The following is a 23,701-nucleotide window of genomic DNA, read 5'->3' as shown; positions in this document are numbered from 1 at the left end:
CATGGATGATTTGATACCACATCCCATGGAGTACTGGGTTGGTTAGAACTCTTATAATCATTCCTGTCTTGGGCTGGGATTGATTTAAGAACTAGTAGAACTGAGCCTCCCATTGGAGTCACAGGGCCTGTCTTTCAGGCTGGGGAGCTACAGAAGCTGGAGAAACAGATGGGAACTCTCACACTTGATTCAAAAGATGCGTCTGAAGAAGTTGTGAACCTTTTGCTTAGGGACTTAGTTCTGTCTTCTTCTCTGCCCTAACTCTTGCCAGGATCCTGGGATTGGTCCATGGATGTAGCTCATCCAGTGTGTCGATGTCCCGTTTCTTCCTTCATTCCCACTGTTTTAGCCCCTGACTCTGTCACACTGTGAGTTTGCTCATTGATCCAAGTCCGCCATGTAAAACTTCAGTGTCCTGCTTTTTGTCTTGTGCTAAGTCCTCCCACCTTCTCATAACGACACTCTTGCTGCACATGCTTTTTGAGCTCAGTGCTCAAAAAGTGCCCCAGTCCCTTCATTCTTCCCATTTCTCCTGGTCTGTTCACCTCATTTTCCTCTATGGGTTTCATTGCTGTTTATCTGAAATATTTTTTTTTTCACATTACAGACCTTTTACCCCTTCCTGTGTAATGAGAACAGAAATATCTGAGAAACGAGAAATTACGTAACTCTTAAATTTACTTGCTTTTACTTTTAAACTATATTGGCTTCTACTACTAACAGTTTGTGAAATCAATCCTTTAGGGTAATAATTATATAATTATTTTGTGATTTAGAACATATGAGTAAGTGTCTATCATAGAATTATACCAATGAATTACAAGGAATTAAATGCCAACTTTTAAAGTTGTATTTTAAAAATCAAGTAACAAGACATGGATGTCTTCCTATACACTCTTCAGATTACCCTGTACATTCATTTGATGGACGGAAGCGGATGATCTTGAGTACCATTTCATGGATGGGAGGAAAAAATCCATTTTTGGGGATTGCTTACATCGCTATTGGATCCATCTCCTTTCTTCTGGGAGTTGTACTGCTAGTAATTAATCATAAATATAGAAACAGTAGTAATACTGCTGACATTACCATTTAATTTTATATTCTGAAAACAAATTCACTGCATGTGCATCGAGGCCAGTCCTATTCACCCTAGCTTTCAGATGCTATGTTCTGGTTAGTATGTCATTTCTGAAGTTGGCACATAACATTTTTTCAAAAGCAGTCTTTGTCGTCTGCTTCTTCCTTATGGATGACTTATGAAAACATATGACGGGTATAAAACAGATTAGCTATACTGATCATATCAACACTGTAACTGCTGAAATGGCATTCTGATGTTTTTTTTATTTGTTGGGACAGGCTGTGTGATGCATAGAGCCTCTTTCATGTGAAACGCGTCTGCTGCTTATATGTTTATGCTGTGTTGATGATAATATATTGACATGTGATACTGTATATGTGTGCCTGTTGTGTGAAGAAAGGGATTACAAGATGTATGAGTATAACGACTTGCTAACTTTTCAGGATCCAGAGTTACAAAAAGATGAAGAGAGACCAAATCTAAATAAAACACTTCATCATTTTCATGTGTCGTGTGTAAAGGCTTAAAGTACCATCTTTGTTGAGGTGATTCCTATATTCAGCTTATCCAGTACAGTTGTCAGGCTTAGATTTGATTTCAGAGGACATGCTTAACCTGTCTAGCATAGGAATTAATGCTTGTGTCTGAAGAGGTCAGGTGGGTCTCAGGAGAATTTAAAATTCCACTTTCCATTTTGGCTAAGATGTTGCAATCAGGAAACTCATCTTACTTGCTGTTTTTACATGTGACCATTTCCCTTGAAGCTTACACTTCATCAGGGATCCAAGGATATAGGTGAGATGGGAAAACTTCTTGGCAGACCTTGTCTTCTGTCTCAACTGTAAACCAGGTATAAGTGTTCAGAGGAGACTGTTTTCATTCTTGTGGTATTTAACATTCAGAAATTTGCTTCAGCATTGGAAATACCTCAAGCTGTTTTTAATTTGCAGGTAAGTGTTTTGATCTAAGTACTAATATTATATTGCAGAGATTTTGGAGAACAGTAACCTTTATTTCCTCTATATTTCATCCAGTTTTTACATGTAGGTCAAATGTGGATGTGTATGGACATTCTCTTTAGTTATGGCACCAATTGTTTTGGTTGGTTTTTCTAAGACATACTTTCAAAAGAAATTCTTTAAATTTCCTAATTAAATTCTGGAGATTTCGGAGTATGTACATGATAAATTATAATATATATGCTTGAAGTTATTTTATTTTCTATTACCTGGAATTATTTTTAATATTCCTTCTTGAATAAATGCTGTAATTTGTTTGCTATGGAACTGATTCTTGAATGTAAACTTATTTTTTCACATGCATGAAATGTATGTCTTAATCAGAGGTGGCTTAATTGCATTGAAATGGCTATTTTTTTTAAACTAAAATAACTCATATGTTTGTATAGAAAAACGCCTGTTTGAATTAAGAGTTTGTAATAGTTTCCTTTGGTTATATTTTCAGTCAAAAGGTCTGTGTAATGTATCAATTTTGACTACATTTTTTAAAAAAAATAATGTAATGGTAATAGTAGAAATGTGCCACACTTAAGTTTTGTACAATATGAAATTCATTGTTAAAAGAACTTGTAGTTCATACTTAACAGAATATTACTTGCATGAGGTACTTAATGTATGGTTATCCTGAAATTTCTGAGTGCATAGGGTATTCTTTGTGTAAAACTATTCTTTGTTTTTGTCAGTCCTTCAGAATATGGTTATTTATTCTGATAATTGACCCTCTTGCACATGGCAATATATTTTTGGGGATATATCAATAGGGGAGAGGACTTCTCCCAGTATTTGCAGATTGAGTGTGTGCTGTTTAAGAAGGACTGCCATCCTGTGTCTCTTTTTCTAACTGGAGGACCAGGATTGCTGCTACAGAAAAGTCGAAGAGCCTCTCCAACCCTTTGTCATCTGTGGTGAAGATGGAATCTTAGAATATATTTGGAGCTTTATCTGTTTTACAAGTACATTGATGGCCTAAGTTCTCCCTTGTCTGCTGCCGTTTGAGTTGTACGGGATTCCTGTTGCTAAATATGAAGAATGTGGAACACTCATATGGCCTCTGTGACTGGGGGAAGGAAGGAAAACATTTCTTTCTTATGGGCTTTATGCTCACCTTTTGGAAACACTGATGTCATACTCAGCTTTCAAAGAATCAGAATGCATTTTAAGACAACTAGGTTGAGTAGAAGGCATTGAAGAATGCATTAACTTGCTGGAAATAATTGTGATATATGAAGTTCCCAATTGATGGAATTATTTAATAAGTAAAGACTAAGAAATTTCTTTGGAATCATAAAACAGTTTAAAAATAAATTGGTAAAAATAACTGTACTACCTAATAGAGAATTATTCAACCAAGAGAAGAGTCAAGTGACTGTTAATTGTTTATGGGTTAGTAACAGTTTATTTGTAACCTTGATTATATTGAAAGATAACTTACTGTTAGTATATTCTGTATTAATAAAAATGAAAAAAATTAATTTTGCTATGTTTAAGTGTCTTGCTAAAGTAACAGTGCCCCAGTATTGTTGCTAATGTTTAGCTCTGAATTTTAGCTCAAGCTCAATGCGTCCAAGTTGTAACATTTTCATGCCTAGATTTGATTGCCATTTGTGTGTATATTGGTCACTCTGACAGCATTAATTGCAGGATGTTATCTGTATTACTGAACAGCATCTGTTCTTCCTAGGAAGTGGTTATAGGCAGACAGGCTGGATTTGGTATTAGAGCAAGGGAGATTTTTGGTAAACAGAAAATGAAAAACTGGTAGGGAGACAAGGGTGATGAAAATAATGAAGAAGGTAGGGAGGGGGCATAAGAAATGAAAAGCCAGACTAGGAAGGAGGAGCAGCCGAGAGGTGGGCTTCATGGCTGCCGTTAAGCCTCTCACCCCCTGTCTTCATGGGAACACCGCCTTCGTGTTACTCTGTCGTCCTTTGCTGGGTAAGCTGCAGGATTCTGTTCTTTGTGAACATGGTTACTTTGAGGGGAGGATGGAGGGAGTAAGGAAGTGCTGTTTCAAGGAGAATTTGATGCATAAATATAGTATTTGGATAATCTGGCAAAGTTGTATCAGAGCCAGTTTCTTGCCCATGCCCTTTAATAAACATAAAAATCATATTTCCCCTAATGTTATTTGAAATTTCAGAATAAATATGTCTAAAATCGAGTCAGACCATGGTGACCTTATTTTCTTTTATATATCTAAAATTTATCAAAGTAACGGTACACAGTTAAAAAAACATCTGAAGGCATTAAGATGAAAAACAGCATCTTAACCTGCCCCAGCTTTGCCTTCTAGGGGTGATCACTTTGACTTCAAAAGTTGTTACTTTTGGTATTTATCTGGTGTATATAAATAACATGCCTGTTCTACTATTGCTTGATTTAATAACTTGAGACCTTATTTTCTTCTTGATGCTATTACCTGACAATTTAGCTAACACACATACCTCCCCTTCTCCTATTATATAGTTATAATATTTAATAAACACATTAACTATTATTTAACTATGACTTTAAAAATAACTGTATACAGTAGAGCAAAGGAGAGCACCAAGATGTATACTTTATTTTTCCTGGAATTAAGAATCATCCTACATTTTAACATTTATGTAACTTTCTGGAAGCCTGTCTTAATTTTTCCAGCTTCTTTGGCAGGTCCATCATGTTCTCATTGCTAGTCTTTTGATGGGTTTTGTTTCCAAATATCGGATAACCCGATCCCCTGTTTTTGCTAGGAAGGTCTGTCCTGCATTTGTCCTTCTCCCCCGTCTGTACTGGTGGTTTTTTGGCCAACTACACAGCTGCCACCCCATGCTCTTATTGCACCCTCCTGTGTTGGATCTGCTGTGGCCTAATTTACTCATGTAGGTGAATTTCCTCATACTTCTGGCTAGTCTGAGCACCCTATTGTGTGTGAATGGACCCTGAAAACTCACTGAAAGCTCGCTCTTTGTGGGCTAGTGCTTGACAAATGACGGTCTCCCTAGCACAGTGCTACTCAAAACTGGCACTCTGCATCATTTGTTCCTGCTCATGATAAAATGCTTAGACGAGTAATAAATGGTTGGCAGGTCAGCAACTGTAAGTAGACTGAATTTTGAGAAGCACTGCATTAGGGAATGACTGTCAGTCCTTCGGCCGGAGGCCTTTTCTGTGGGATTGTTCAGTTTTTCTCGGGATGAATTCTCTGGTCTTCTGCAAAAGGAAGGGTTGAAAGAGGATCTGTCTCTTACTGCTTTGAGCTCTCTGTTTCTGCCTTGTCTGCCCTCTCAGTTTGTTTCCACTTCACATATTTCTACTATGCCTGTCCGTTTGTATATGCTGTCCATCTCGCTGTCTCCCATTACTTTTTCCAGATAAAAACTCTTGTCTTCTGCCTGTGGGAGACCTGACGGAGGTGGGAGGTGGTCTTTGGCCGAGAGGCAGAGGGGCGGAGATCTCAGGGATCGGACCATTCTGTTGTGTACAGTTTTCAGCTACTCATTTTCAGGCTGGTCCCTTGACTCCACTCTGCTGTAACTTCTCCTTTCAAGTCTGAGCTTCTCAGGGGTTTTGGAACCCATCAACATGCTTCTCAGTGGTATCCGTCCCCTTGCAGTCCCTTCAGATAGTGGCTCCCTCTGTCCTGCCCAGCCATATCCCATCTCCTTTCTGTTTTCCAGAAATCTGTTAAAATTAATTTTCTGTTTCTGTCTCCTTTTCCTCTCCATCTTTTTAGGCTGTATTTTTTTAAAATGTCCTTTAGACTGTCATACAACAGTCGTTACTTTTTGTTCTTGAACAGTTTTGAGAATTTTAACACATGTATAGATTTGTGTAGCCATCTTAGAGTATGGAGCAGTACCACAATCCCGTCTCCTTTCTACTGTACAGCTTTTTAGTCACCCATTCCTCCACCCTTAAACCCAGGCAACCACTGATCTTTTTCCCACCCCCATAGTTTTGTCTCCTGGGATGTCATAAATGTATTCATATGTAACCTTTTGAAGCTGGCTTATTTTATTCAGCATAATGCCTTTGAGATTCATCTAAGGTGATAAAACTAAAAGTATCTCTTTGAATTCCTTTTCTTTCATTTTACTGGAGTGGCAAACTTTTGGGGCCAATCCACTATCTTAAACTGGAACCACCTTGAAGTACATTTTGGTGATTTTATTGTGTTTTTAAATTAATGTGAGCTTATCTGTACGTCAGAGGCTTTTCTATGAAAGGGTGATGTGGAAGAGGATTGAACTTACCGTACACCACTTTTACTGTGAAGACTGATATGCCACTTTCTGCATTTCTTGTCCTTTGTTTCAAGGACAAGAAACGTAGAAAAAAATAGCTTTACAATTACATGTGAAATAATAGTTGAATCAGTGGTCTAAAATAATCCCTGGGGTCTGTTGTCTTCACTTTTTCACAACGAAGCTTGTAAAAGGGAAGTTACAGTTCAATACCTCTTCAGCTAGCCTTTTGCCCCACTATTGCACTGTGGTTTCTTCACTGTCAATCTGCGTCTGAAAGATTCTGTAGAATTATACAGTTTTTAGAATCAGGCTGACCTGGCTCTTAAATATATAAACTGTATCTTCAGATAATTTAATCTTCTAAATCATTTACTTATCATTTCCTTGCCAGTAAAATGGGGTTTTAATACCCACTTGGCAGATTTTGATTTGAAGAATAAGGCAAGTGATAGATGATAAGCATTTAGCACAAAGTATAGAAAAATGGCACTCAGTGAACAACTTTTTTTCAAATCAGCTGAGCCCATCCCATCCTAGCCTGGTCTTTCTCTTACATTACTTGATGTGGTGAATGGTATGAGCAACCATCTTATGAGTTAAGCCAGAAATCTGCTCACCTCCCCAACTTCCCAATCCGATAAATCACTACATTCTGTTAATTTTTGAAGGTGCTTCCTCATTGTTGACTCTCTAACCCATCTTCTAACCTACATTCCTTTAGCTACATCTCTCTTGCTGCTGACATCAGGTTTTGTTTGGATTTCTTGGATTACTGTAATGTGTTAGTCGCTTAGTCTGTCTGACTCTGTGACCTCTTGGACTGTAGCCTGCCAGGCTCTTCTGTCCATGGGGATTCTCCAGGCAAGAATACTGGAGTGGGTAGCAATTCCCTTCAAGTGCCTGCTAATAGACTCTTTGTGCTAGTAGCTCATATCCAATCCAGCCTTCTCACTACTGCCAGAATGATCTTGAGATAAGAGTTCTGATTCTAAAGCATTTGCCATTTAAACCTTAATTTAAGTGGCCCAAACACCTTCAGAATAAAATCTGAAACTCATCATTAAAAATCTCCTGTCTTCCACTGTTGCCTCACATTTCCATTTGTCCTACCAAACCAAACTACTTGCATGCCATTCCCCAAGAGATCTGTTCACCAGTTTTCCTCTGCCTTGCCTTGCATCTGCTATGCCTTCTACCTGGATACTTTCTCTGTTGACCCATATCTCCTTTCCAGCATTTCTTCTCGTGATAATAGCTCACATTTACTGAATTGTATCATTTAATCTTCACAGCCACTTGATGATGGGTACTAGTATCTCCATTTTACAGATAAACAGGTATAAATAGTGAAATTTGCCTTCCTTCATATTACTGTTTAGGGCTTCCCTCATAGCTCAGTTGGTGAAGAATCTGCCTGCAATCCAGGAGATCCAGGTTCGATTCCTGGGTTGGGAAGCTCCCCTGAAGAAGGAAATGGCAACCCACTCTAGTATTCTTGCCTGGAGAATCCCATGGACAGAGGAGCCTGGCAGGCTACAGTCCATGCGGTTGCAAGAGTCGGACAAGACTTAGCAACTAAAGAGAGAGAGATTACTATTAAATGACAGATCCAGGTTCTAACTTCCAGGTTCTTAACTTGTAATATTTTTTTTTCTCTTTTCACTCCCATCCAGGCCTCTGTTTTACAGTTCCTGTAGTAGATTATGCTTGATGATTATTATACCTGTTATTAATCATGTTCTTGCCTTGAGTGTGGAAATGACTTTTAATCTTTACCCCATTTAATTCTACCAGACCTTGCTCAAATTCAGCCTTTTAAAAACATTCCGAATGAACACAACTTTCCTTGAGTTTCCCGTAGCAACCCTATATCAGTTACCAGAAAGTCATTCTGTCTGCATCATAATTTACTCTTATGTGTGTATTATCTTTGTAATTATTAAAGGTCGGGGGTTTAAAGTTATCCCATGAGCACATCACAAAGTGTTAACCTTCATAATAATAATAATTTATTGGGGGTAGCAAACAAATTGTTCAATAGGAGTGAACTTATATTGTGGTTTTATGAAAGTATTTTTCATACATAGGATTTTAGATCCAAGGATAAAAGTCATTAGCCCAGTCCCTAACTTTGATGATGAAAAGACTGCAGGTTGCAGTTAGAGAAATTATTTAATAACAAAATAATACAGTAGTAGAGACAGCCAAATGTTTCCTGATTCTTATGTAATAACCAAAGAAAATATGAAGTTATATCTATCTTTTATCAAGCTAGTAGTTTTTAATACATTAAACTTCACATGAAGCCATTCTGCTACATTCTTTTTGTAAAGCTTTAAGTGGCTTAAGGGTGATTCCAGAGTTAAAATACATCCCAATCACACAAAGCTCTATTCTGGCTTTCCTCTGCTTTTTATGTAGAGGAGCTCTAGGCAGGATGAAAGTAAGTGTTGTCTTTTTTTTTTTTTTTTTAAAGAAAAAGGAAGATTGAGTTAACTGTGATTTGGTAACTTTTCCTCAGTAACTGTGAAATTTTTTCATTTAGTACTTTCACATCTACATCCAGAAAAGTATCTTACAGCAAAAGTTAAATTTACCATTACCCACCTCAGATTTTCCACATATCTAAATAGCATACTGCCAGTTCTCTTATGAAGTTCTAGAGTTCTCAGAAGGAAAGATTTTCAATGAAAGAGCCATTTCTAATAATTTTGTGATATTACAAAAGAACCCCAAACTGATGTTTTGGAAAAGAACCTATTTTGAAAATAAATACTCTGCTTCAGAGAATGAACTTACAAATCAGGTAACAAATTTCAAGTGTGCCTGGGAAAATTAAAGTTTGATAGGCACCCAGGCAAATTTCAGCTGTGTTTTTCTGTCAGGAAAGTCAGTTACAGAGCCAAGGGGATGATGAGTGAGGGACCCTGGGACTGAAAAATGATTGAAAGTACAAGTATTAAGAAGGATTTCGTGAATTTTTATACTCAGTAAAATGAGTTCGCTGTTTTGTACAGTGTACTATTCACTTAACCAGTATTTACTGAGTGTTTTCTAACATGCCAGTTCTAGGTGCTGGGGATACAACAGTGAAGAAAAAGTTTTAAGCAGTCATTATCTAAGTCCTTAAAAGGATCATTGCTGTGTGGAAGACAGATTGAGTGGAAGAGTAGAAGCAGGGAAACCATTTTAAAAGGGTTTTTTTGCAGTGAGGCAAGCAATAGATGCTGGCTTGGCCTCGAGTGGTGGTAGCTGTGGGGATACAAGGAGTGGTCAGATTCATCTGTTTTGAAAGTGCAGCCAGTGGGGTATTCTTATGGATTAGTTACAGGATATGATAGAAAAAAGCCCAAGTCTGGGGCTTGATGTAAAATTACAGAGAAAGCTTAGAAATAAGGAGTAGAAAGAATTCAGTTTTAAGTTTGAGATGCCCATTAGACATCTAAGTAGGGATGTCTGGAGTGCAAGGGGAAAGACTGGAAAGCTGGCTGCACACAAATGATGTTTGATGGCACTGGATGAAATCACAAGAGGGAATGAATGTAGAAGTTGTAATCTGAAATTCAGAAATTGAGAGGATGAGGATCAAAGAAAGGAAACTAATAGTGGCAGCTTCTGAAATAGAACCACTGAAGGAGGAGTGTGTGAAAGTCTCATTGGGATCACGTTTTGAACCATACATGTTAATACTGTACTGCTATATGATTTATTTCCAAATTAAAAATTGAAGAGATACTGTGAGGGAATGATCTACTGTGTTACATGTAGCCAACAGATGGAAAAGGGGAAAATTGATAGTTTAAAACATTAGGAATGTAAGGGAAGAAAGTATAAGGAAATCTGTTTTTATGGTGGAGAAGAGAAATTTGTGGTAACTGAACTCATATGAGATTTGTTTAATTTGGGAATGTGTTTATATGTTCATGGAATGATACATTAATAAGGGGAAAATTGTAATGACATGAATATAAGGATCTACATCTACTTTAGATTCTATTTTATGTTCCTCTTTGGTTCTTTTTGGACAAAATTGTAAATCTCCTAGATACATCATTAATTCATCTACTGGCTAGTAGGCTACCTCCTTTAAGCAGTCCCAGGGGACTGGTAAGAAATTCACATAATCTCTGTTCTTAATTACTATCCAGTTGGCTAAATGGAGAAAACATAGGAGCATATACAACTTTAACAGTTACAAATTATAGACAATCCATTAAAAGATTGCTATGCCCCCAGCTGTTGGCCCCTGGTAATTATGCTCAAGTATTTGATTACAGTGCATAATTCACAGTAGAGAATAAACCAGGCCCTTGCCGTCCCAATCTAGGCAAGAGATGAACTGGTTATTCATAGTTTATAAATACACAAATTAATAAATAATTGGGTATTAAAATTGGTGAGGAAAATAACTGGGAACAAGTAACTTGGGTCTAACCCTAAAAACTAGAAGGAATTTCAGTTACTTTTATCTACACATTTACCTAGCTGAACCCATATATCAAAGCTTTCTTTTTGAAATGACAGTGGGATAATTATGTTTGTGAAAAGGTGGACAGATATTTATTGTAGTATATGGGGTAGCTGTTTATTTATAGCCGCGTGGGGGTGGGCACTTGCCATGTGGGGTTATTTAAGCTACCTGTAGCTACCTGTACGATAATTGCCGTGCCTAGCAAGTCCAATCACGGAAGGTGCCCTGCCAGCCTGAGGCAGCAAGCCCCAAGAGTCTAGATTTGCCCTCTCGTTTCTGGCCCCCCAATTAAAATTTCCCCCTCTTTTCAGCGTTCTCCCAGACTCAGAGAAACAAGCGAACAGCTTCCACAGTTTCGCGACCCTGTGGGAGAGTTTCATGAATGGGGAGTTCCGCAGCATCCAAAGGTAGAGGAAGATAAAAACTGGTATCCCGACGCAGCTCTGCACAGCACATTCTCAGCTCAAGGAACAGTAACGTTCTCACGACAGCGGAAAACAAAACAAAACTGACTGTGTCCGTGTAAGAGGAGTTAACCCTTTTTGTTTCGTATTTTATCCAGCCAAACCAGGTTGCTCAGCGTTCTACGCCTTCTTGTTCAAAATACACACACTAATTTTCTTTCGCAGCCTGGCCTCACATTAATTTTATCTAAGCTAGTTAAAAAGAGGACGTAACTCCTCACTGCTTGCTTCTCCGGTCTCAAAAGTCGTCTGTGTCTCCCCAGCCTCAACTCCCGGGCCATCCCGCCGCTCAGGGAAGAGGCCGAGGCGCAGAGACGGCCGCCGCCCTCTCTTTCGCTCTCTATGGTTAGGAGCGCCGGCCCCGCCTCCTCCCGGAACTATTTGGGTTCCGAGCGCTTGCGCAAGGCCAGAAGGTAGTTCCGGTTCCGGCGTGTGGAGTTCTCGTTGCTGGTGGTCAGTTGCCGCGGTTGGTGGGCAGTAACCGAGCGCCAAGATGCTGCGGAATCTTCTGGTGAGGAGCTTCTCGGCTAACCTTGGTGATGTAGGGGGGGAAGAGTTGGGAGCGGAAGTTGGATAGTCACGACGGAAAACTGCTGGGCAGAAAGGGAGAGGGCGGCTTCGGAAGTCACCTTGGTCGGTGTCCTTTCCGCTTGACCTTCCCTCCCTTCCGTGCACCCCGCTCGCCCCAAGCTGTGCTGGATCGCTGTAGGGAGAGGAGGCGCCTGGGAGGGGACGGGAGGTTGTGCGTTCCACGCCTGGGGCCCTTAGTCGCCATCCCTGGTCTTGAGGGTCCAGGTGGGAAGTTTCTGATACCCGGAAGCCTCGGAAAGCTATATCCTGTGATACTGAAAGGTTTGAGTGTCAGTGGCTGTAGGCTTTATGGGTGTCAGAAGGCCGTTTGAAAACAGTCTGTTCAGTTTTGGGTGGGACTTCAGGAGCATTCATGGCCGAAGGGTCGTGTTGCTATCACCAGGCGGTTTTCTGCAGTGTCCTTCACCCCTCCACCGACTTTGAGCATGTGAAATAGTTTCCCCAAATTTTGAGAAAGAAAAGGAAAATGTAACCGTGATCGTTTTCTTTGGTAATTATCCAGTAAGACTTGATCTTCACAATATATTATTTTTAATTTAGAAAATGGAGTGCATATTTGTTTTAATTCAACTGAATATGTAATGCAAGTCTCTCTTGTAAAAGATTTGTACCCTATTGACTTTTGAGGAAAAATGTAATGAGGGAAGCATTTTAATTAAATAGCAATCATGCCAGTTTATTTGATTCCAACTAATAGATTTTTAGTAATCTGTTACATTAGTAAATAGAAAACTTTGATTCTAGTGTTATTTTGTAACCATTGTTTATTTTTATAATATCTATGTATCAGTATGTTTTCCTCATATATTGTTACTGGTTCAGTTCAGGTAAAGGTCATGATTTTTTTCACTCAAAATCTACGTGAATTACTTATTGAATATATTTGGTAATTCAGAATGCAATGTAAAATTCAGTGGACAGGAAACAAAGAGGAAAACCTCAGTGCTTGTCTATAGCTTTTTTTATTGACGAATCAGATATGTTTTAACTGTCAGTTTCACTTTTCCGTAGTACTAAAGATTAGAAATGGTTAAGGGTTTCTTTAAGCCCTAGGTCTAACATGTGGATTTTTAAATTTCAGGCTCTCCGTCAGATTGCTAAGAGGACCATAAGTACTGCTTCACGCAGGCAGTTTGAAAATAAGGTTCCAGAGAAACAAAAGCTGTTTCAGGTATTGAAGTATTTTATAGGTGTTACTTATAAAATTAGATTACTGAAAGTTGGAGATAGGAGGTAAATCTGCTTGTTAGCGATCTTGCTGTATTAGCAAACGAATAATAAGAAACTGCCTATTGATAGCTAACTGGGCATTTGCTATAACCAGGAGGCCTTTGAGACAGCAGAAGAAATGAGGGGCGAAGGGTAAATGTCAGGACACGTTTTGGAGGTGTCACCTTGGGTTGGTACTCTTTGGGGTAGTTGCACAGTAGTGGACAAATAGAGCTCAGAAACAGAACAAATATATGCCTAGAAACTTGATACATGTTAAAGGTGTATTTTATATTAGTGGGGAAAGAATACAGTAAATTGATACTGGAAAAATTGGCTGACTCTTATGAAGAAAGTAAAGTTACATCCCTTCTGTATTTTATAAAAGATTAATTTTAGATGTAAATACTTCTCCCTCAAAAAAAAACCTAAAAGTTAATATAGGAGAATTTTTTCCAGTTTTACTGAGGTATGTTTGACAAGTAAAAATTCTATGTGTTTAGGTTGTACCTGATTTTTACTTAAGGTGTACATTGTTACATTTAATATATCCGTGAATGATTACCACAATTCAGGTTTAATCTTAGGAGCCATCCTAAGAAAGTCTTTACAAAGCTAGAAGCTGTAAAGGAGAAAAATTGCACGGTTTGGTGACATGAAAGTTTCAAATGTTTTGTGGTTACAAGAGCTTAGTGACATATTGAGAGGAAAGTTTTAAAATTAATGAAAAGTCAATATCCTTATTTTACAGAGAGCTATAAATTAGAAAGAAATGCAAATTAAAATGACAAGTTGCTACTTTTTCCCCCTGATTGATTGTCAAAATTTTAGAAGATTTAAAATAGGTTATGATAGCCAGGTATGGGAGATATGTATATTCCTCTACAGTTCATTGATACATGCCAGCTTGTAGTATTGGTACAGAAATTTTACAGGGTGTTTGAAAGTATCATTAGAAACAAATTACATATGCTATGAACCAGGACTCCCATTTTAAAAATATTTCCTACATAGGGAATTTGCTGGCAGTCCAGAGTTAATACTGCGCTTCCAATGCAGAAGGCATCGCTTGGAACCCTGGTTGGGAAACTTAAGATCCCACATGCTGTGAGGCGTGACCAAAAAGTTAAAAATCACACATAAAAAAAGGACCTTTCCTACAGAATAGTAGCATAAATATATAAAAATAGGAAATAGATTATTCATTATGGGATTTTAATATTAAAAAATCCCAACCTAAACACACACTAATAAAGGATTGGCTGATTATGACATTTTTTTACACAGTGGAATGCTATGTAGCTATTAAAAGGAACAAAGTAGGTTTAAATGGACTAACAGTGGTTTTTAAGATAAGTATTGAGTGAAAAATTGTGTGATCATTATATAGCACAATCTCATTTCATGTTTTAAAGAAGTATGTGCATAATTTAGAAGCTGTGACAATGTAAGCTTTAAAAAATTGAGGATATGTATTTTGCTGTTAATAGTAGATTTCTCATGAGGAAAGACTTAATGGGACATAGCAGTTTACCTTTTATAAGTAGTTAGGTTATTAGTGATTTTTTGTTTTATTGTGATCTCTGGTTTTTCATAAAGAAAATTTTAAATGGTTAAAAAAGTTCTATCTTGTATGCTACAAAAAATAAAATATATTTAGTAGATGTATAGAATATCTACTATGTGCCTGGTGCTGGATGGGGGGACTAAAGATGTAATTTAGGGTTATAAACCAAAACACTCTCCCCATTTTTTAAGGGAAGGAAGATCCCTATAACCAAATCTAAAGTTTGATGATTATTGCATTTTTAAAATTGATCAACTCAATATATTTTCACAGCTTTACTGTTTATATTTTCCTTGAAAAGAGCATCTTTTTTAGATCTGAAATTAACTTTAAAAGATAAAGAATGTTGATTTTTAGGAGTTTTTATTTTAAAAGTAGTTGCAGTAGAGAAAGAATCAGGAAAATTACAGTCCTTTTTAATTTTGATATTTAAGATATTTCACTTCCAGGTGTCTAAAAAGCCACTTACTTTCATATGAATGGATGAATCTTTTTCATTTAGTTGGAAACAAATGGCACATGCATTAATTATTATTATTTATCCTAGGAGGATAATGGAATGCCAGTGCATCTAAAGGGTGGCATAGCTGATGCCCTCCTGTACAGAGCCACCATGATTCTCACAGTTGGTGGTAAGTTGGTGGGATGCTTGCTCTATAGCAGAGTCACAGTAGGGGTAGCTGACAGCGTCTTTGCTCTCACTGTGCCAGTGTTTTAACACGGGCAGCCTGTCCCCAAAACCGGAGGTCGTAATTGCTTCTCATACAGTGACTCAAGAAGATGATTGATACACGTTGTATAAGAACAGTTTAGTGAGTTTAAAAAAAATAAGCCAGTGAAGTTTGATGATTATCTTGTGATAGAGGTGGCCTTTGGAACGTGCCTCTGGTGGCTGTGCAGGCCTTTGGAGGAGTCAAAGCCCTTCTCCTGTAATAGGGGTTCTTGTGCATTTTGACTGTGATGTGTAACAGAAACACACTTTACATGTAAACCATGTACATACGTATTTATGATGGAAATAAAACCATGTGCAACACAGTACTTTCTTTTACTGCATGTAAAGCGCTTTGATATTTTTTTTGTGACCTGGGTGGGTCCATTATTGAGTATTAGCAATGGAGTATCACAAATTGGTATTCTAGGAGCAGAGTTAGTAATTTGAATGATTCCTCCCTAGGGGAGAAGGGAAAAGGATATTAGTGATTACTGTGTGCTCATTCTGTTGATAAGAATGCCACATATATGGATTTCTGTAACCCTTGTATTAAGTCTGTAATGTGTCCTCCTTTTAAAGATGAAGTTATGTTAATTTTGTTGTTGTTTAGTCGCTAAGGCATGTCTGACTCCTTGCAACCCCATGGACTGCAGCATACCAGGCTCCCCTCATGGAGGAGGCAAGAATACTGAAGTAGTTTGCCATTTCCTCCTCTAGTGGACTACGTTTTGTTAGAACTCTTCATTATGACCCATCCATCTTGGGTGGCCCTGTGTGGCTTGGCTCATAGATTCATTGAATTATGCAAGCCCCTTTGCTGAGACCAGGCTGTGGTCCATGAATGGGTTATGTTAATTACCCAAGATAATATCACTTCTTTGTGGAATAGCTAATTGAACCCTAATCACAAAGTCGCCTTACTTGTGCCAAGGTTCCTTCTTTGACTTGAGTTGAATGTGGTGAAGGGGTGTTTATGTACAACCAGAGGTGACATTTGGGCTTTATTAAGGTAAAGTCCTAAATTAGAAATTCTTCCTTACAGATTTGATTATTTAAAAATTGCAGGTCACTCTTCCTTGGTTTTATTTTGATGATACACTTCAGGGAAGGCTTTGGATATTTGACCTCTTTTGGCTTTTGAATCAGTTCTTAGCATTTCTCAGGCAATCTTAGGTTATATGTTCTTAATTTTATTTAAAAAATTTTTACATGCCATTAAGTTAACAAATACATTATTTTGCTGTGTCTAATACTTTCTATACAAGTTAACTAATATTGAAATTATATTAAATGTGTTTTGTGTGTATACATGTATATTTTAAATTTTGTCAGCATATATCAAAATATTTTTGTATGTTCTCATAAAAGTAGTCTTAATACCAAGTTTGCCTTTACCTTACAACTTTTTAGCTGGAATATTGAGTTTATACATTTAAACCTCAGAATTTCTTAAGTTCTTATTTTGTTTCTTTTTATTTTTCAGGAACGGCATATGCCATGTATGAACTGGCTGTGGCTTCATTTCCCAAGAAGCAGGATTGACTTCAATTTATCCTCCCAGCCATCAGTTGGTTCAATTCCATTCATCTCTCTGTGGACCAGTAATCTGATACATACCTGAGTTCTTTGGGGATCAATATTTATTGACTTGTACTAGCTGCCACCAATAAAGCAGTCTTTACCATGCTTTGTTTTATTTTATCACTTTAAGATATATTATACCAGTAATGTCCGCCTTACAAACCTTAGGTAAGGAGCAGAAAATGATTCATTTGTCATAAGGTTATATAAAGTGCCATTGTAGTATTATTTTAGTGACATTTTATTTTTGGCAGCTTCAGATTACAACAGGGGATGGTCTTCAGCTCTAAAAGAGCTTGACACGTGGAGAGTCTTTGAGTCTTTCCCTCTCCCTCCTCCGTGCTGTACTGTATCCTGGGATATGCTAGTATCTGAGGTTAGTGGAAGCAGGCTATTTTTGGCTCATGGGGTTCAATTTTTTTTTTTCTTTTTCTTAGTTGTGTGTGTTTATGGTTAAGAATATTGGATGTATTCTACAGTTTAGAATAGGCTTTATTAGAGTAGTTGTGAAATAATCCAGCATTTGTTCTTTTCACTCTCAGAGTGGGCTTCTGTCATGTTAGTTTAATCCATGATGTGAAGTGTACCTTTCCTTAAAATTCTTAGTTCATCTGTCATAGTTAATCTTCGGGGGGAACAGAAGGAGTCAGACTTTATCATCTCCTCTGCGAGATGTGCACTTGTAACACTCATGAAGATGGGTCTGAAGTGTTTCAGACCTCAGGATTAATCTATGAGTAATGGTTTTCTAAACTTCAATTTCTGGATAAATTTGAGAAAGTCAATATATTTAGAAAAATGAAGTCAAATCTGAAATAGCCAAACTGTCTTTGCCTTTTAAAACATTGAGGCTTATTGTACAAATCCATCTCAAGAGGTACCTGAGAAAAGGTGTTTTAGCCTTGAATCTCAGAAGTCAGATCTTGGCAGGCCATATACCTAACCTGCTACTGAATGCAGGAGTCTGCCCAGCTTCTTATAGAATCTCATTACTAACAGCAAACAACACTGCTTTTTTTTTTTTTTTTTAACAACACTGCTTTTAAAAGGAGTGGAGTGAGTATCGTTAGACATTAAATGTTAAACATCGTTAGACATTAAACATGGTTAGACATTCTGAGGAAGGTCTGAAGTTGGCATGGAATCTGGTCCAATTCTATGATTCAGAGCAAAAAAAGCAGCCACTGATAATTTGAAACTAGTTATATTTATCAGCATTGTGGTGGTGGTTTAGTCACTAAGTCGTGTCCAACTCTTGGAACCCCATGGGCTGTATACCCTGCCAGGCTCCTCTGTCCTTGGGATTCTCCAGGCAAGAATACTGGAGTGGGTTGCCATTTCCTTCTCCGGAATTGACCCAGGAATTGAAACTGGGTATCTTGCTTTGCAGGCAGATTACTGACTGAGCTCTGAGGGAAGCCCCTCATAGCAATCAGCATTGTACAGAGGAGAGTTTCATCCCTGTGACTTGAAATGCTTTTATAACATGATGTGAAAGACAATTTTGTATAGCAAAAAAGAAGTCCAGATTGGTATCTTCTTGAGCCTTTATCTCTTGCTGGGTAGAAGCCTGTGAACTTACCTGCTGAACTTAACATTTAGTAAGGGAGAGATGACTATTAGTGAAAATTTCAAAGACCGACTAAGTGTCCATAGAACAGAGCTCATAAGAAGTATTGAAAATGTGCCCTTGAGAAACAACTGTCATTCCAATCTCCTTTGTAGCTTTACCACGTAGTATCCTTTTGAGAATAGTGAAGTGAAAGTTGCTCAATTGTGTCTGACTCTTGAGACCCCATGAACTGTTGTCTATGGAATTCTCCAGGGCAAAATACTGGCAGAATTTCCCCTCTCTAGGGGATCTTCCCAACCCAGGGATTGAACCTAGGTCTCCCACATTGCAGGTGGATTCTTTACCAGCTGAGCCACCAAGAAAGTATCTGCTACTGTACTATTTTAGAATAGTATCTGCTACTAAACAGAAGAAATTCTATGGTGATACTCGATTAATATAAACGCCATGGGAGATCTATTTAAGTGAAATTGTTAGTACTGTGCTCAGAATTGCATTTGTAGTCTAGCTGTTCTAGATGAAATTACACTGAAAAACTAAAGCTCAGGGCATGCAGTTTACCCAAAGATACAAATAGCAAGACTTCAAGGCTAGGTTTATCTTGAAGTCTTCAAGTTCATGGTCTTTCCAGTATACTCCATTTTACTTGGTGTTTAATTTGATGGACAGCTTCAATGCACTGCTGGAAGCATTGTATGCAAGTATGAGTGCCCTGCAGACTTCACCCCCTGGCCTGTCAGTCTTCCAGAAAGGGTGGTCAGTACAGTCTCCATTTCCGTTGTTCAATTTCACATTGCTCTCTCCGTATAACTTGCAGTCTACCTACCTGTTTAACATCTGTCACTTCCTCTTTATGCCTGAGATCTAAAGTCCATGTTCCTTACCAACTGCATGTTCCTCTGCTTGGTGTGTGTATGCTCATTCTTGACAGAATCTGGGAAAGCACCCCAGGTTCTGCTGGAAACTTTGACATTCTTCCCTTTGCTCTCAGCATTTCCCGTATCCATCTTTGTCAAGAATTCCATGCCTCTGAATCTGAATTCAAATTTGAATTAATAATTGTTGATAAGACTGGGAACAAGTGTAGCACTGTAGTTAGTCACAGATCATGAAGTCAGGAGACCCAGCTTCAAGCCTTGGACTAGATGACCATGGTAGCTAGCCTTGCTCAACTTGTATCTTCATCTGCATAAATGGAATAATGCCTACTGCACATGGCTATTCTAATGCATGCAACTCAAAAAAAAAGGTTTCTGACATGCCAAGTGTACAATAAACGCTAGGTACTTCTATTGTCCTCAGAGAAAGAACTACAGTTTTTCAACTCATCCCTGTCAGCTGGGCACAGAGCAGGGTCCATGAGCTGGTCTGGGCTGGTAAGACAGGTCACACTTTCATCCATGATTTGGATGTCTTCTTTAGGCTCTGCTATCCTAAATGTATGGCCTTGCTTCTCCTTGTAAGATGGCTGCTGCAATTCCTGCTATTGTGTTTGTTTTTGTGCAGGAAGAAGGAAGATTGATGAAAAGACCACATGCTAAACAAGCGAGCTCTATTTAAAGAGCCTCAGAAGCCCCACCAAAGACTTAAGCTTTTATCTCTTTGACCAGATCTTCTGCCAAATGGTTGTGTCCGATTTCAAGGAGACTGAGAAGTGTATTAGCTGGGCCTATTGCCAAGCAAAATTGGAGTTCTGTTTAGTAACAGGAGACAGGGTATTGAGTTGGCAAGTAACTCTCTCCCCCCTAGTTGGTTTCTTTTTTTTTTTTAAATTTGAGGATAATTGCTTTACAATGTTGTGTTGGGTTCTGACTTACAAGAGCAGGAATCACCCATATGTACACATATATCTCCTCCCTCTTGAACCTCTCTCCCACCCTCATCCCACCCCTCGAGTTTCGTCACAGGGCATGGGCTCTCGCCCAGCCAGTTTGGTTTTCAAAAGAATGAAGTCCACACTGGAGGAGACAGGAAGGACCTGCGGGCATTTTGGTTCCTACTTGTAGTTGTCTCCAATGCCCACAGCCATGCCTGCTCGCAGGCTTGATTGCATTTCATCATCAACTAAGTTTCCCTTTGTGCTTAAGTTCAGGTAGGTTTCTCAAGCAAGAACCAACCAAAGCAGGATTTCCTAAGTTTTCCATCTCTTATACCATCTAGGACGTCACCGCTACCATTTTTTCGAAACCAAGTTATATACTTAAGTAAGGCAGCCATGACTGGTTTCTCATAGCAGACAAATGTTTCAAAGCAGCAAGAATGCAAATAGGGAGAACACAAGAGTGATAAAAACAGAAATTACAATGCTGCCATAGTCAGTTTGGTTCAGGGTTTGCAGAACCCTTTCTGCCATTTGAGGACTTCCCTTGTGGCTCAGCTGGTAAAGAATCCGCCTGCAGTGCAGGAGACCTGGGTTCCATCCCTGGGTTGGGAAGATCCCCTGGAGAAGGGAAAGGCTATTCACTCCAGTATTCTAGCCTGGAGAATTCCATGGACTATAGTCCATGGGTTCTCAAAGAGTCAGACACGACTGAGCGACTTTCTGTCATTTGAGGTAGTTACACAGAAGCTCCCCAAAGCTGCTGATTGATCTCACAGACATCTAGCCTGGGACTCCCACTGCCTGGGTCCTGTATGCACCCATGTGTAGGCCTACACCTCATGAGCCACTACCCAGGACTTTGCTTCTACATATACCACAGGGTAACATATATTGGGTACCTACAGGGTGCCAGACACTCTTGTGGGTGCCTGGGAATCATTGTTGAGCAAAATATGCAGATTCTTATCCTCACTGAGTTTCCATTAGAGTGAGGGGGTGGCAGGGAAGACAGTTAATAAAATATAAAGATGAATTGTACAGTATGTTAGTGGGAGAGTCAATTCCTAGGTAGGTTGGTAAGTCTGGGGTCCCCGAAGAGGAGAGAGAGGTCTGGGGCTCTCAAGGAGGGAATAGGGGTCTGGAGTTCTCGAGGAAGAAAAGAACAAACATTTTTTTCTTTAAGCCCAGAGCTGATGATTGCACAACAAAACAACTGATCTTGCTCAAGGATATGTTTTTCCTTAAACTCTGTACCAATGGTTATATGACAACAATGTATCCTACTTGAGGACATGTTTCTCCTTCTTGAGAACCTTTTGAGGAATCCTGTCATCTTAAAATGTATATTAAGAGAGTGGGTCTGGTAAGATCTTTCTATTTATTGTTAGTTCTAATCCCATTACCTTAAAATGTAAATTGTGGGAGTGGGTCTGGTAAGATCTTTACAACCTTGAGATATTCTTTTGATTTACTGTAATAACCAATTGAGAGAGTATATAGCTCCCTTACCAAGACTAGTGAGGGGGCACTCTCTGCCATCTTCTGATGTCTGTGTCAGAAACTTTTGCTGTCCTCTTTTACTTTAATAAAACTCTGTTACACAAAAGCTCTTGAGTGATCAAGCCTGGTCCCTTGTTTCGAAGCTAAATCTTCTTTGGAAATCACGAATCCAACACCGTTCACCGTACGCTATCGTTATTAGCAGGTAATAAATCCTATGGGGGTGCTGGGGGAACCAAATGGCATGGGGGTGGGGTCACTGGTTGTAGTAGTAAATGAGGAATGAGGATAGGTGTCAATGGGAAGAAGATTTAGTGCTTATTCCCTCAGTCGTGTCCGATTCTTTGTGACCCCATAGACTGTAGTCCGCCAGGCTCCTCTGCCCATGGAATTCTCCAGGTGAAGAGGAAAAATTAAAATTTTACATAACCTCCTGCCCCTTCTGCCTCTGTAACTCAGCTTGCTCCTTGCAAAGTCTGGATCATGTAGGTCTCAGAAAGGGGACTCACAATACTAGAAACTGGAGCTTATATCACTCACCCTTGTCCTGCTCTTTGCAATCGCCCAGTCCCTGCAAACCCACGAACATGCGTAATCATGCCTGTCCGTGTATCAAAACTCTGTAACCCATTTGTCTGGGGCTCAGAGCTTGGAGTGTTAACTCCTCTGGGCCCGCTGCTGTAATAAACCTGCGTTTTCCAGCTTTCTGAGTGTGTGCATGGTTTCTTGAGTACTGGTTTCTGCAACATTTCTGGAGGCCCCAGCGAGATTCCAACCATGCTGGCCCCTTGAGCCGCTGGATTGGTGGCTTGGCTGGGCTGGAGCGAAGGAACCCCCAGATGAATGAGCAGGTGTGCCACCTGACGGTATTCCGGGTTCTCTTTCAGACTGGTGCTCCAACTCTCTGGACAGCCAAGCCCCGACTGGACTCATTGGAGGGATGGACCAACTCACCAGGAATGGCCACAGGATCAGGTAAGGCCCCAGGGCCAGTCCCCAGGCCGGAACCTACCCCATCATGTAGAAGAGGAGACTGATCACCTCCTTGGAGCTCCCAGGAAGGGAGCATCGGATAGGGAGACCTGGGGACTCAGGGGAAAGGAGGCATTGTGACTGATACCCTCCTTGGAGTTCCCAGGAAGGGAGCAACAGTTAAGGAAACCTGGGGACTTGGGAGAAGGGCGGCATTGTGATAGCCACTGAATGATTGTGAGGGCCTGATTGCTGATTGAACAGAGAGAAATTTTTCTTTTTGTAAATGGCAAAACCAATTATTTTTGCATATGCAATTGAAAACAACTAGCTTGTTAAAAGGCCTGCCTAGGGAAAAGCTGGAAGTCAACCCTTTCCATGTCTTTGAAATACACAGCCAACTTTGCCTGAGACCTCAGCTTTGGGCAAATTAGAACTTCAAGCAAAGAATAAAAGAGGGGGTCAAAGAGATATTTTAAATTTCAAACAGAAAAATATAAGATCTCTGTCTGTCTCTCTGTATTTATGTATGTCTCAGGATATGTCTTTTGTTTTGTTTTCTGATGATATTGTTGAAGTTGTAAATGAGTTCTAATTTAATTGACCTGAAGAAAAGTAAGCGCTTATAAATCAAACAATTCTAAATACAAGAAAAATTAACCTAAATAAATTTCAGATTCACGTGAGCTGGGAAATATTCAATATTAAATATCTAGTATTAATGTTTGTTTGTGAATCTAATAAGGAATTAGGATGTATGTTTTTAATAAAGAAGATATAAAAAGTAAAAATTACATTTTATAAAGGGAAAAGAAAGTAGGTCTGACTTACAGGTGGCTGTTACAGAAAGTGATTAAAAAGTTTGTGGAAAGCGGACCCTGAAAAAAAATTTTGTACATGGTTA

At 39.0% G+C, this 23,701-nt stretch overlaps 2 protein-coding genes across 2 annotated transcripts in view; both read left to right on the top strand.

Moving 5' to 3' along the window:
- Window positions 1-3,575, top strand: part of TMEM30A (transmembrane protein 30A) — a 38,006-nt gene extending 34,431 nt beyond the window's left edge. The window contains 1 exon segment of the mRNA XM_043889869.1: window positions 903-3,575. Within this exon segment, the coding sequence (XP_043745804.1) occupies window positions 903-1,096 (194 nt within the window). The 3' untranslated portion in view covers window positions 1,097-3,575.
- An 8,052-nt stretch (window positions 3,576-11,627) lies between these two features.
- On the top strand, window positions 11,628-17,035 carry LOC122685275 (cytochrome c oxidase subunit 7A2, mitochondrial). Its single transcript, XM_043889870.1, has 4 exons — window positions 11,628-11,778; window positions 12,940-13,029; window positions 15,182-15,266; window positions 16,833-17,035. The coding sequence occupies exons 1-4, from the start codon at window positions 11,761-11,763 to the stop codon at window positions 16,889-16,891; spliced, it is 252 nt and encodes an 83-aa protein (XP_043745805.1). The 5' UTR covers window positions 11,628-11,760; the 3' UTR covers window positions 16,892-17,035.
- Window positions 17,036-23,701: the final 6,666 nt, after the last annotated feature.

The sequence above is a fragment of the Cervus elaphus genome, chromosome 28, assembly GCF_910594005.1.
Source record: "Cervus elaphus chromosome 28, mCerEla1.1, whole genome shotgun sequence".
Taxonomy (NCBI): Eukaryota; Metazoa; Chordata; class Mammalia; order Artiodactyla; family Cervidae; genus Cervus; species Cervus elaphus.
The sequence above is the reverse complement of the archived record's forward strand: the minus strand, read 5'-3'. Positions and strand labels throughout refer to the sequence as shown.